This window comes from Podarcis gaigeae, assembly GCF_964106915.1.
Source record: "Podarcis gaigeae genome assembly, chromosome: 12".
In the NCBI taxonomy this organism is placed as follows: Eukaryota; Metazoa; Chordata; class Lepidosauria; order Squamata; family Lacertidae; genus Podarcis; species Podarcis gaigeae.
The window spans coordinates 11,251,446-11,265,674 of record NC_139688.1 but is presented as its reverse complement, the minus strand read 5'-3'; the positions used below and the strand labels follow the sequence as shown (position 1 = coordinate 11,265,674).

At 47.5% G+C, this 14,229-nt stretch overlaps 2 protein-coding genes across 9 annotated transcripts in view; one reads left to right on the top strand and one right to left on the bottom strand.

The window, feature by feature from the left end:
* LOC310828070 (uncharacterized protein) overlaps window positions 1–14,229 on the bottom strand; it is a gene marked incomplete at its 3' end in the record, with an annotated part of 28,052 nt that overhangs the window by 12,637 nt on the left and 1,186 nt on the right. For 2 of the 4 annotated variants that reach the window (XM_083705162.1, XM_083705163.1), the window contains exons 1-2: window positions 3,954–4,406; window positions 993–1,136 (exon numbers count right to left, since the gene is read on the bottom strand). In XM_083705162.1, the coding sequence (XP_083561288.1) occupies window positions 993–1,136; window positions 3,954–3,959 (150 nt within the window). In that variant the 5' untranslated portion in view covers window positions 3,960–4,406. Of the gene's footprint in view, window positions 1–992; window positions 1,504–3,953; window positions 4,407–14,229 lie in introns of those variants that run through there. The other 2 variants (XR_014556603.1, XR_014556604.1) reach the window with 2 other exon arrangements.
* The window catches only part of WDR86 (WD repeat domain 86), a 28,911-nt gene continuing 20,160 nt past the window's right edge, over window positions 5,479–14,229 (top strand). Inside the window, exons 1-3 of one of the 5 annotated variants that reach the window (XM_083705073.1) lie at window positions 5,479–5,521; window positions 6,009–6,080; window positions 10,178–10,322. The gene's annotated coding sequence lies outside the window, so the exon portion shown is untranslated. Of the gene's footprint in view, window positions 5,522–6,008; window positions 6,081–9,101; window positions 10,323–13,670; window positions 13,893–14,229 lie in introns of those variants that run through there. The other 4 variants (XM_083705074.1, XM_083705075.1, XM_083705072.1 and 1 more) reach the window with 4 other exon arrangements.

Here is a 14,229-nt window from a genome sequence, read left to right as displayed (position 1 = left end):
TTGGCTTAGTGCTTTATAGCTCCCAAAGGCGGGTGAAATGTGGCAGAAATGTTATTTCTGGGTTTACAGAAAGAAACCCTGAGGTTTTCACAGATACTTTGGGGGTACCAGTGGAATTTGAAAGGCACCTTAACTGCTTTCCATCCTTCCCAGCCCTAGCAATGATGCCCCCCCCAAACCCACTGAGTCACTTTCACAGCATTTAATGGTTACGGTTAGCCATTGGCAAGCTGCCACATTCCATAATGTCTCTTGGAATCTCGTGGGACTTGTACCAAAGATGGGGCAGTTCACACGCCATCGTGTACTTGCAGTGAATCACCTTGCACACCTCTCTGTTCATTCAGCACAACATGTGCCTGTCTCAGCGCATCCAGCCAGTTCTATCCAGCGGCGTAGCTAGCCGTTCAGGTGCCCGGTGCAGCCGGGGGCGAGCTGCCCATGGGGGGCGGGCACGCTGCATGGAGCCTCTCTGCAGCCTCCCCTTCAGCTGTAGGGTGGCTGAGGGAGATGCGGTGAGCAGGTGCAAAATCCACGCTGCCGTTTCAGGCAGCGCTGAGCCTGCAGGCGCCCAAGCCACCACGTCACTCCCAGGAGAGACGCGTGGCTTGGGCACACTGCAGACCCCGTGGTAAGTGCCAGCCCTTGCAGTGTTGCACCCAGTGCCAGCCGCATCTCATTTTCATTTTTTCATTTTTTTATTAGAAATGTTATTTACAACATAACATAACCCCCCTACCCCACCCCAATACAGAAATCCACCCTCATTAAATGCAAACATTTTGTTGCATTTGTTGACTGAACTAAAAAATATCGTGAGTCCAATTTTTAATCCTTTTTTTAAAAAATAAACTCATATTTTTGTCATTTTGTCACCCCTCCCCCTCAGTGATGACACCCGGGGCAGCACCTACCGCACCCCCCTTCCTCCACCTCTGGTTCTATCCACCCGTCTTTAAAAAAAGGTAAACAAAATCTGACACATCACTCACCTCCATCACAGAATCCATGTTGATGACTGGTTTACCCAATTTCTTACAGCACGTTTTACCACGCCTCCCACTTTGCTCCTCCCCTGCCATTAGCAGGATAACCGGCCAGGATAACCAACTTCCTGTTGCGTCAGAAGCCACGATCTGTAAGCCAACAACGAATCACAGCTTAAGGATGGCTAGTGACAGGGGCTTGTTAGGGAACAGCAGACCATGAGCAATAGAACGAGAAGTTAAATCTTTGGCTTTGTTTACACTGTTGTTTACTTTGCACCAAGTGCACTCTCACTGCTGGCTTGGGAAGCAGTAGACACACAACGTAACACACAACCCGTATCAATCCTGTGTCTACTTGGTTGTTTCTTAAGAGAGGCTGGATCTAGACACATCAAAGAAGCGTTTCGGTTTAAACGCATTGCGAACTTTGTATGAGAAATCGGGTTGGCAAAAATGGAACTCCACAGCGCCATCTGGTGTCACAGTGTTAAGAACGCATAAACAACGCATATAAACTGTTCCAGGTTTTTGCTACGTGTGAATTTAGCCGCTGCTTGTACAGGCGCACATGTCAGGCCATGTGTGATGAGGGAAGAGCAAGGCAACACCATTGTACCACAAGCAGTATTTCCGGAGCTGGCCCAACACATTTCCTTGCCCTAGGTGAAGGGCAAGATGGAGCAATCCCATGACATACCGTATTTTTCGCTCTATAAGGCGCACTTTTTCCCTCCTAAAAAGTAAGGGGAAATGTGTGTGCGACTTATGGAGCGAATGCAGGCTGCGCGGCTAAGCCAGAAGCCAAAACAGCGAGCTGGAGCACTGCGCAGCGCTCCACCTCGCTGTTTTGGCTTCTGGGACAGCCCGTGAAGCCTCCGCAGGGCAAGGGGATGAAGGCGCCCCGTGCCCTGCAGAGGCTTCGCGCAAAGCTAGACCAGCTAGAGGGAGCTCTGCGCAGCACACCCTCTAGCTATTCTGGCTTTTGGATAGCACCCGTGAAGCCTCCGTAGGGCAGCGGGACGAAGGCTCCCTGCTGTCCTGAGGAGGCTTTGCGTGGCTCTTGCGGGAAGTGGGGGGAAGGGACAGAGCGCATGACTCTGTCCCTTCCCCCACATCCCAGAAAAGCCCCCAAGAACCGCACTCCCTTTAAAGAGCGCACAGTTCTTGTGGGAGATGGGGGAAGTACAGAGGGCAGCTTACCCGCACACAGCCTCTTCCGGGCAGGGAGAGCCTTCATCCTGCTGCCCAGGAGAGGCTTCAGCGGCTATCCCAGAAACCAGAACAGCAAGAGGCTATCCCAGAAGCCAGATCCCTCTTGCTGTTCTGGCTTCTGGGATTCAGATTTTTTTCTTTCTTGTTTCCTCCCCCCCCCCCCAACTAGATGCATATTATCGTCTGGTGCGTCCTATAGAGCGAAAAATACTATACAAAAGGTAATTGGAATGGCAATGGAATCTGGCTTCCCTGCTGTTGATTGGACAGCAACCACTACTATAAGTAAGAAGAACAAGCTAGCTTAGATGGGGCTTCTATCTAGCCTGATTTCAGCAGGGAGAGGGCACCCTATAGGGACAAGGCCTTGGTGGGCCCCTGGGTATCAGGCTGGTGACCCCTGGGATACTGTTGATCATGAAGGAAGAGAAAGGAAGTGGGGACTGCGCCAAGGTTTAAGAATGACTGGAACGGGGGCTCTGTCTGCTCGGTCAGAAACAGCAGTGACTCTCCTGTTTCACTTGGAGCAAGACAGAGTATGGATGCACATTCCATTCGTCAGAGCAAAACCGCTGATTACACTGTGTAAGTTGAGTCGGAGGACTGTCTGCAAAACCAGATGAGTTAAAGGAAGTTCATAAAAGGCTCCTTCCCGCATCCATCCATATTCAGACCATGTCATCTTGGGTATATATGCTATGTTTAGCAGCAAAACCGCTCCTTGGCCCCCTAGTCAGAGCTGGAAAGGAATCCAGCAGTATCAGAGCACGCAGTCTGGAATGAATGGAAACAGATGCTTATGAATCAGCTAACTGCAGTCTTTCGCGCAGGAGAAGGGAACGATTATTTCTCACTTCAGCAAAACATTTCACTTTTTCTTCTTCATCCTTCCAAGCAGCCTTCTGTGTTTGTCAGACACCCACCTACCCTCCATCAATCAAAGGACTTTAACAAGGTAAAATGCAAGCAGGTAAACTTAATTAAATGCCAAATTACAAATCAATGTGCAATACAGAATTCCTTAAAATGCTCATCCAACAATGCCGTGAGTACAAGCCCTACCCCACAGAAGCAGCTAACTTAACCGCCAAAATCCTGGGTCAATAAGAAGTATTAGCCCGGCACCTAAAAATGGACCATGATGGTACCATCCCTCAAATGGATGGCCACTACTGAAACATCCTGTCCACTACTTTAAGGGAATTGTTATTCCTACAATGGTCTCCAGCACTGAGTTTATGTATATTTTGATTCTGCAACACTGTTGGATTAAATGGGATGTCTTGTTCCAGTATGTAGGAAAAATGACAACAAAACAATTACTGGGGGGTGGGGATCCTGTCTATGTGGCCCCACCCTCCAGACCTACCTCGGATGAGACAGGTGGATTGTCTCATCCAGGCTTGGGCAAGTGCTGTACCCCTGGACCTGGTCACCACTCAGCATGCAACCAAGCTGCAACCAAGTTCTAAGTACCGTATTTTTTGCTCTATAAGACGCACCAGACCACAAAACGCACCTAGTTTTTGGAGGAGGAAAACAAGAAAAAAAAAATCTGAATCTCAGAGGCCAGAGCAGCAAGAGGGATCGCTGCGCAGTGAAAGCAGCAATCCCTCTTGCTGTTCTGGCTTCTGGGATAGCTGCGCAGCCTGCATTCGCTCCATAAGACGCACACACATTTCCCTTTACTTTTTAGGGGGGGGTGAGTCTTATAGAGCAAAAAATACGGTATGTGAAATGATATTTGCTCACCTTCATCTTCCAACTTATCAGTCATCTTTCTTTTTGTCCCTATGTGATTTTTTTCAACAACAACAAAACCTGCAGTTATTTATAAGACTCTTCCTACTTTGAAAAAATAATTACGACAATCTTCATTCCATTTCAGTTGCTAGTTTGCAAACAAATCTTGCAAACTAAAAAGGAGTATTCCTTTTTGAAATGTGAAACAGCCACTGGTAGATTTCATTTATTTGCTCCTTCATTTTGTTTTCAATTTCACAATTTGGGTCCCATTTCCTCATTTATCTCTGGTGTAAACAAGAGCGATGTTGACCAAGACCTGTTTATATACTTTTACACTTATATCCTTTGGCTTGTGCTTAGATTTAGCCCCTCAGGAATGTATTGTTAGAGACAGACAAGGCTGGGCAGGAGGCCAGTTCACTGCATATGAAGCAAGAGCTTCCACCAAAGTAGGGAACAGGTTAGATGATTACAACGAGTGTGTGTGTTGTTTTTCAAATTCCAACAACGCAACAATATCCCTGGGAAATGGCTGACTTGACTGGAGCTGGCTGCAGGCGGTAACCCTTTCCTAAAACAGCTGTACCAGCAGCCAGGTATGCACCGCTGAAAAGGGTGCTTTATAATTAGAGGTACCAAATGTATTATCCAAAATCCAGGGAGGAAGATTTGTGTATTGAGACAACTTTCCGTTTTTGCAATAAGTACAACAACAGAAGAGGAACGGTGGTGTCCAGGAGTCCATAATGGGTTTTCTAACACATTCAATGCATTGATCAAGTAAGTCCACAAAAGCTAGAAGCCTGCATTCCGTGTGTGTGTGTGTGTGTGTGTGTGTGTGTGTGTGTGCATGCCATGAGGCTAGAAGCTTGAATTTCCGTGTTGGTTGTCATCTGAAGCCTGCATAGAAATGCAGGTATTTATAACCTCTTAACTGGCTAGGAAAAACATTTCTACCCAGGGACATAGCGTGTGGGATGCCAGCGGCTTGTGGCTCCAGGTGCACAATTTTCAAGCGGGTGCCCCCAGCATGGCCTGGCCTAGTGCTCTTCTCCACCTGCTAAGGGCCACACTGGCCAGCCAAGCAGCTCATTGCAGCTCTGCTTTGCTCCGGTGGGGGTGGGGTCACTCTGGCAGCATTAGCTGGGCTGACACCCTCTGACCGACACATACCACACGCCCTGGACGCCAGCAACCAATGCTATGCCACTGCTTCTACCAAGTGGACTGGTTGAGGAGAGAAAGAATCACCCACCCATCCCTTCTCTGCTAGCCTTCTGCATGTCCATGCTGGTCATAGAGAAAGGGCTCTTTCTTCCTCAGCAGCCAACACAGAACATGTTACGCTGATTCTGGGCCAACTGCACTGGCTGCCAATAGTTTCGGGGCCCAATTCAAAGTGCTGGTTTTACCATTTTACCACACATATTTAAGCAATGCACATTCTGTTTCCAAGCAACTGGTCTCATTTCCCAGGTGGGTGTCTCGGCTGGGTCCTTAGGCAGGGTAGACACGCACGAAGGTTCAGACATTCACGTGTAACAAAACTTCTTAACAGCAGGAGACCAGAGCAGGTGAGATGATACTCTGATGGCTTCCCAATCAGGATTTCTCACTAGTCTGAGCAACTTGGAGACTCTGTTTCTGGATACTGACCTCCTCTTGCTTTTATCACATGGGATAGACTTGCACTGTGCAGAGGGCTAATCCTCTAGGAAAGTTAATTCCAATGGCTGGGCACTTCATTGTTTATGATCAGCTTAAGAAGGGGCTTGAGACTGACTGCTTAGGCCTTTAAAACATTGCTGGCTCCACTTCCTAGAATGAACAAAAGATCCTTTATTGTCTGCAGAAGACCATAGCACTCCTAATCATCTTGGATTTGGCCCCACAAAACAGGAATCAGAAGTAGTTTTATCCTCTCTCCATTTAAAACTTAATAAGGTTGTTTATTTTGTTTGTAAACATAAATAGTGGTTTTGTCCAAAACCTTTTGCCTCTTGAAAGCAAAACAAGGCAGGATCAAATGCCATTTTTTTTACCTCTTTTATTTTGTTCCAGCTGCAATTGAAGCTTGCCGTGGGAGTCTAAATGCTTATTCACCAAATGAAAAAGAAGCCAGATTAGCCAGAGGTAATGTTTGTTCAGTCAAAACTTCAGATGCAAGGGAACTACTCTTAATACTGTTGTTATAGCTGTCAAGTGAGAGGATAAAAATTTCTCTAGACTCTTGTAATTCAATAGCTAAAAGATCTTTCTTCAGTGAGCACTGTTGGCTGAAAGGTGCTTCCTTAAATTAGCACTGATGGCTTTTGATTGCTGGTGGCAGACTGCTACTGAACACACTCTAGTTGTTTTGGTGGGAATTTGACAGAAACAGTTGGAGAGAAGCAGTGGAGGCAGAAATCACATTTTGTATCCCCCCCCCCCCAGTTAAATGCTAAAGAGCCTTGTAGGTGTGGGGGGGTTTCAAATGACATGTTATTTGATTTGGGAGGAACCAACATGGGTTAAAACCCAGCAGTACTGGTCTTGGCTGTTGCCTGCTTCTTCATGTTCATTTCCTATTTTTGTAAATATAACATTACATAAAAAGATAATGGAGACTGTTCTCTCACAAGGAAACCGATCCTTTACAGAGCTGCCCCTGAAACTTCCTACTATTTGGTGAAATGGGAGCAAACCCGTTTTATTATATCGATGGCTGAAATAGCAATATCCAGCCTTTAAAGTGAATAATTAGGGTAGACAGCCAGCTATATCAGATTGGTGCTACAGATTAATGCACAGCTAACTGCACTAAGGCATGCACTTTATTTGCAGGGCTGATTTATGGCATGGACCTATGAGCCACTGCATGACACGGTTATTCAGACTCGCTGCTTGGATATGTGTTCCTGACTTCCTGACCTGGAATGAGGCACAGCTGGGACTAATTTGGCTGCCTTGTTCTCCTGGCCCTCCAGCCTCTCAGTGGCTCCTGCAAAATAAAGCAGGAAGAAGAGGCCACTGGTAGATTCTTCAGCAAGCTCTGCTCAGAGCAGCCCACTTGCCCCATTAACCAGCCTAGTCCACCCACCTGGTGTGGAATGTATGGGTCGATTCACGCATAATTTCCGCACTTGATTCTTGCAACATCAAGTGAGGATTTGCGTCTGTGAATTGGGCTTCCCCTGCAATAACATGACAGACATAAGAACATAAGACAGGCATCCTCAACCTTTGACCCTTCAGATGTTTTGGACTACAGTTTCCATCATCCCTGACCGCTGGTCCTGTTAGCTAGGGATCATGGGAGTTGTAGGCCAAAACATCTGGAGGGCCAAAGCTTAGGGGTGTCTGGCATAAGAATTGCCCTGCAGGATCAGGCCCATGGTCCATCTAGCCCAGCCTCCTGTTCTCTCAATGGCCAACTGGATGCCTATGGGAAATGCACAAGAGGGACCAAAGTGCAACAATGCTCTCTCTGCTTGAGATTCCCAGCAACGTATTCAGAGGCATACCGTCTCCAGCAGAGAAGCTGAACGCAGCCATCGGGGTTAGCAGCCTTCTTCTTCATCTAGACCAGGGGGTCAGCAAGGTTTACCTCGCCTGGGCCGGTTCACTCCAGTGGATAGCCCTCCGTGGGCCGGATTGCGCGTGTGCGTGAGCACACCCAATTTCCGGCATCTGCGTCTGCACAGACGCGATTTTCAGTGCCACAGAAGTGAGTCCCCGCGCCGTGCTGGTTTAGCACAGTGCACGGGGACTTGCCGAGCGAGCGGCTCGGTTTGGGGGCAGCTCATGGGCCGGTTAAACGACTCCCATGGGCCGCTTGTGGTCCATGGGCCTTAGTTTGCCTACTCCTGATCTAGACTAATCCTCTTTTAAAGTCCTTAAAGTCAGTAGTCATAACTGCCTCTTTAACTATGCAGTGGATGAATTAATTACATTAGTACTACTGGTTACGAACTTAATTCGTTCCGGAGGTCTGTTCTTAACCTGAAACCATTCTTAACCTGAAGCACTACTTTAGCTAATGTGGCCTCCCGCAGCCGCTGCACCATCGGTGCATGATTTCTGTTCTCATCCTGGGGCAAAGTTCTTAACCCGCGGTACAACTTCTGGGTTACTGGAGTCTGTAACCCGAGGTGTTTGTAACCCAAGGTGTTTGTAACCCAAGGTACCACTTTTCTTTCTTTTTTCTGTCCTGAATCTTCCAACATTCTGCTTCTTTGGATGTTCCTGAGTTCTAGTATTATGAGAGAGGGATAAACCCTTTTCATTATACACTTTCTCTGCACCATACATAATTTTATACACCCCTGTGTATGTCACCTCTTACTTTTTCTCTGTATGAAAAATCACTTTGTACGCAAATAGTTCTCCTAGGTTTAATTCCCAGAACCATCAGGTAGGACTGAGAAAACTGAGTTGTTGGCATCCATCTCTCTTGAGAGACAATGGAGTGTGCCTCCAGGGGTGAAGTCAAACAGCTGCATTAGCAGCACCCAAGTGACCTCCCCGGGGGTACAAGTCTGTACAGTGTGTATGGACCTCCTGGGCTGCCCAGATAACAAAAAAAACCCCTCTTGGCCTGGCTGATGTGGTCCAAAGGAAAGCAGAGCAATATGTTTGGCACCAGCTTGGCTACAGGAATTGCTGGAAGGAAGCATTCAAGGTGCCACCCAACCTTCTTAGGGACTCCATTCCGGATTTGTGTAGGGTTTACTCCTTAGCCTTTTCTTCTGAATATATCCCACAAAGCAGCAGAGGTTTAGGATCAGAGTCTTCCTTCTCCTAGATGGGCTACCTTCCCATCTAGGAGCCCCATCTGCCCCTCACTTCCCTCTACAGCTCATGCAGAAACCACCTTATTAACCAATGGACCCACCATTGGTCTCGTTCGGTCAATCCGCCTGAGCCTGTCTTCACATGTAGAGGAAGCCCCTAACACACTGAGGGTTTGAGATCCATTGGTTTAGCCAGCCAGTCAAAGCCATTCCTGGAGTGTGGGCAATGCCGCATGCTAACAGCTTCTTGGAGCCACAGGTGAGAGCTGAGTGCAGGGCGGGGACCAAAAGTGGACAGTCTACCCCAGAAGGAGCACGACATGACCCCCACCAGAGGTACTACCTCTCTCCTAACACCCCATACACCCCCAAGAAAACTGCAGTGCAGTGCAACCCTGCAGAGTGGCTGCCAATCCTCTGATTGGCAACACTGAGCTAGACTGACATATCTGATAAAGCCCAAGTTCTGATCCGGCCAAAGCTTATCTTGCTCATCCTCACACTCCCCATTGCCCTCACGTCTTGCCTTCCTAGGAATTCCATATTGTGTGTGTTCCTTTAGCACCTTGAGATACAAAACTTTCCATATCACTTATATACCGCAAGGCATTATGCATTTCCAAGAATCTGTTGTTTAAATCCTAGTAAAAACAGCGAAGAGTCTTGCAGCACTCTTTTCTGCTACAGATCCTAGTAGTTTCTGCTATTAAATTCAGCTTTCTTTAGGACCTTGTAGAAATCTGAGGGGTGGTATTTGATCCCCCGCAGAGCGTGAAAAGACGGACAAGTTATGCTCTGCACAACTGTATTAATCTAAGAAACAGTGAAAAAGTTTTGGGGGAGAACTGGGTAAAAGGAGAGAGAAAGAGAGAGAGGTTTCGGAGTCCTGCAGGGATCTTGGCAAGCAGTTCAGATGAGCCTTCTTCACACACAACTGAAGGGGGTAAGAACAGGAGACAAAAGGCAGCTAGTCTTTCTAAACAGGAAGACTTTTAAAAACCCTTTTTCTCTCTCTGCAGTGCTGCAACAGCCACCCCAATGAATCATGCTAAACTCGGTCTCAGGATCTGCATAGGCACCTTCTTATTACAATGCAAAAAGCCACTGGAGAAAGTTAGGATTTAGGAACTCCCTGAGAGTCCAGGCAAAACTATTTGGCTCCATTAACCCAGCAATCTGTCACCCCCTTTTCTTTCTTTCTTTCTTTCTTTCTTTCTTTCTTTCTTTCTTTCTTTCTTTCTTTCTTTCTTTTTCTTTCCCCTTATCATGGAAGGAAATGAGATCTGCCTGGAAATGAGTTTTGCGGTTACTAGATTGGTTTGCTCTCTGGAGTTTGTGTCCTCTAGGATTTTTCCTTCCACCCCCCTGGAACAATGTGAAGAAGCCTGACCCTACAGCACGGATCCCTGCACTTTCTGATTTTAATTTTCTTTTTTTTGCTTGTTCGCCCGGCCGTAGTTTGTGCGTAAAAAGATAACATTTTTGGATGAAGCTTCTCTGAAGGCGAAAGGGGGTGTGCGTGTTTGCTGATTTGGCTTCTCTCCAACGACACCAGAGATCATGAGCAAGAGGATTTCCCCTTGGGGTGGGGATTTGAACTGAAGTAAGCGAGCAACTTTTGTGTGCTGTGTCTACATGTAATGATAATTATATTTTTTTTGAAAATCTGCGAGATTGCTAGGTGGAAACATGGGAATGGTGCCGTGTGGGAGAGCTGGGGTGTGCAGACTTGCTTTGCCTTATTGTTTAGAAAATGAATTATGATGTAGCTTTGTGGAGAAATGGACAGAGGCGCGTGAGAGATGTGACTCCCTGCGGGTGGGAAACTTGCACAGTTGGGATGGGTGCTTCTCTCTGGGGACATTTCACACGGATTGCTGTGGGGGCTCTTTCTGAGGGAAGAAGGCAGGCGCAGCTGGGGTCATGGGGGTCACCGTGTGGGGCTAATTCGCACCCTTGTATTTTGCTCCCTCATGATATTACGACCAGCCTCACCAATCTGGTTCAGAAACCCCTCCTCATTCCTACAAAAAAGGACCCACTCCCCACTGAGGGGGTCTTGGGAAGGCACCCAACGTGTGGCACCCAAGGGGGGGGGAAGAAGAGAAGAGGTTCGCTGAGGGAAGCGGCAGCCCAATAAAAAACCCAAACGCCGTCGAGTCGTGGGGAGTTGTGTGACCCTGGAGAGGAGAGCGATGTGCTTTTTTTTTTTTTTACACGAGGAGGGGGTTTCTTTTCTTCTTTCTGTCCTCAGGATAGGAAAAAGAAATACATAAATTCGTGTGTGTGGCGGTGGCGAGGGAAACAGTTGGCGTTATAGGGGAGCCTTGGGGGGTCCTGAGGGAAACTTGAGAAAGCGAGAATGCTGTGAGGAGGGGGGCTGCGTGAGGGGGGACAGGAAACAAAGCGGAGAGGAGGACTGCAGGCAAAGGAAACAGGAGAGACGTGGGGGGTGGGCGCTGCGCATTTGGGTCGGGGGCGTTGCTAGTTGTGTGTGTGTACGCGCGCGCCCCCTTTTTCTTCAGAGGGGGAGGGGAGCGGGCAGGATCTGCTCCGTATCCTGGGGGCGAGGGTTACAGACAGAGCCCTGAGGCTTCTCTTTTTGTTTAAAGAGGGGCCGTGAGGGAAGTCCGGGGGGGTGTCTCTTTAGAAGAGGCGAGGGAAGCCTCAGCCCACCCAGACATGGGGGGTGGGGAGGCGGTGGCGTGAGGGAAGCAGCGCAGACATGGTTATGGGGAGGAGTCGGCTGTCTCCCTTCCTGGGCGAGGCAGGCGAAAGGGGTCTTGGCTGCTCCCGGACTTTTCCCGCCCTCGAAGGGGTCCATTTCTCCACACACATCCCATTTAGGAAGGTTAATATCCTGCGCTCAAAGGGGGAAGCGATTCCATAAGGGAGACCTTTTCCGGGTTGCTTCTCCCCTGGCCAACCCCTTTCCCTGTGCTTGTGGACTTGGAAACCAGAAAGGCGCTTTCACACCTGAGGCTTAGGCTACAATCCTGTACTCTTTAAGAGTTAGGAATAAGCCCCACTGAGTTTAATGGGTTTGCCTATTGAGAAAACATGTATAGGACTGTGGCATTAAATTGAGGCTTAGGGGATACCTGAGATGGAATATAAAATATCTGCACCACCTTGGGTGTGGGCTCAATTTTGAAATAATTTTGATTTTAAAAATTAAAGGCAGGGATCGGGGCACTTGTGAGCCTGCAGATGTTGGAGTCCATTATCCATAGCTAGTGTGGTCTATCAGGGATGATGGGACCCTGAGAATCATCCTGCTCCAACCGTCTGCAATGCAAGAATATGCAGTTGCCCCATACAGGGATCAAACCTGCGACCTTGACGTTATCAGCACCATGCTCTAACCAACACATAAATAGCACACGAGGCAGGCTGAAAGGCAGTGTTGATGTTGCACATAGAATCATGGAATTGTATAGCTGGAAGGGACTGTGCAATTATTGCTGCACCACTAGGAAAACCCTCCTCATAGCTGCACGTATATTACGTCTCTGTTCCTAGAGTGGGTGCAAGAATCAAGGCTTGAAATACAATTTACAGCAGGAGCGGCTAAACTCTGTCCCTCCGGACAATGTTTGATTTCAGCCTTGAGCGCTGGGAGTCCACCAGCTTTCGGAGGGCCACATGCTAGCCTCTCCTTTACTTCTTTACTGTAAATTGCATTGTGGGTTATTTTTAAATGAAAGAAAGCATATAAATATTGTAAGAAAGTAAATAAACGTGGTTTGAGGAGGAATGTGCTAAGCTTCACCCTGTGGCCAGTTTTCATATTGAACCAGGCTGCATTCAAGATAATAGGAGCAGTTCACTGTGGTCAGGAACCCAGGGCCCAGGAAGCTGCCTTATATGGAGCCAGACCATTGGCCTATCTTGATCAGTATTGTCTGCACTGATTGGCAGCAGCTCTCTAGGGTTTCAGACATGAGGCTCTCCTATCCTTATCTGGAGATGCTGAGGACTGAACCAGGGACCTTCTGCATGCTACAGCCCCTCCCTCGGGGGAGTAAATTACTGCCATATAATGGAATGGAAAGATGGATGGAGCCTTATCTGTATGCTTTCCTTTTGCCACTGCTTCTGGCTGCTGGAATAGAGCTGCCAGGTGCTTCACAATTTACTGTTTTATCTTTGCCATTCCCAGGCAGGAAGCAAACTAGGAGGCATATTGAGTTCTTGATGGGCTGTGATAGATTTTGCTGGTGGGCTGTGTTTGGCTTACACAATTTGTGTAGGCAGAGTTTGCTATGACAGGCTTCTCTTTGGCTTGGAGATATTAGCCCGGGCAGCCTTGTGCAGATTAAAGACAAACCCTATGGTATCATTCTAGAGACTATTTCTCCTGGGATCAAGGCGTGGGGGGGGGGTGCACTCGCTGGGATAAATAACTGCCACCCCTGCTGCCCTCCCACTGAGATTTATTGCAGAAATGGTTTTGTATGTGTGTTTCCACAAAGGAATTTACTAATCTGAGGCAGCTCAGCGCCCCCCCCACCCACCCAGCCCACATATTCTCAGTATCCTTTAACCTTTGCCAAAGAATTCCAAGCATTTTGAAAACCTGGATTTTTGAAGCAGGGTAAGTGTATGCAAACTAAGGATATGCATAATATTTGCAATGTCTATTCTGGTCACAGAATTTGATTTTCTTTGGCACAACCTTTGGCACAACAGCCGTGGCTTTTATTAAAATGACAGCAGCTAGCGTCAAAATAATTTGTCTTCCCTTTAGCTTTTGGACAATTGTGAGTAGCAACCACTATTTGCGGTGAGGGAGGAAAAACATATGGAATAAACTACAGAGTTTGTTGCTTGAACTCTTAGCCATAACTATAGCCCTCCATTCTCCAAGGTCTGGCATGTGATGTAGGTGCATCATTCAATATAAGTTTGCCTAAACTCTGCAGGGCAGCTTCCCAGACTCCAGATTGCTAAGGAACCCTGGTAGCAAAGTCACCTCTCCTTTTGCATCTGAGAAGAGAGAGACATGCCCAGAGCAGTGAAAATCACAGACAGCAGGGAAGGGGAAGCAATTATGATGTTTGTCTGCATCTGATATGATTGCATGATCGGATCATTCAATCACACCTGATCAGAATTACCTGTTCTCAAAGAAGGCACACCCAGAGCCTCAGACAAGCCTCCTTTAGGCGCAGTAAGTAGTTCATCCGAGTTATATCAGAATGCTCTGGCATACAAATTGGGAATAACTGTAGTAGAATCATAGAACTGTAGAGTTCAATACTGTTTCAGCTGAAAGCTTACATGTGGAAAAACAGGGTCACTCCAGTGGGCTTTAGTCAAAAGTCTGGCCATGTTTTTAACCAGGCGAAGTTTCCAGAAATTTTTCAGGGTTTATTTTCCAGGGTTATTCTCATGTTACAATAAACAACGAAATGTTTAATATAATGGCTTTACTCATGGGGGAGGTGCAGGGGTTGACCAGCTTAATGGTCAAGCTTCTGGCTAATATGGCTGTGTCCCTGAGCGAT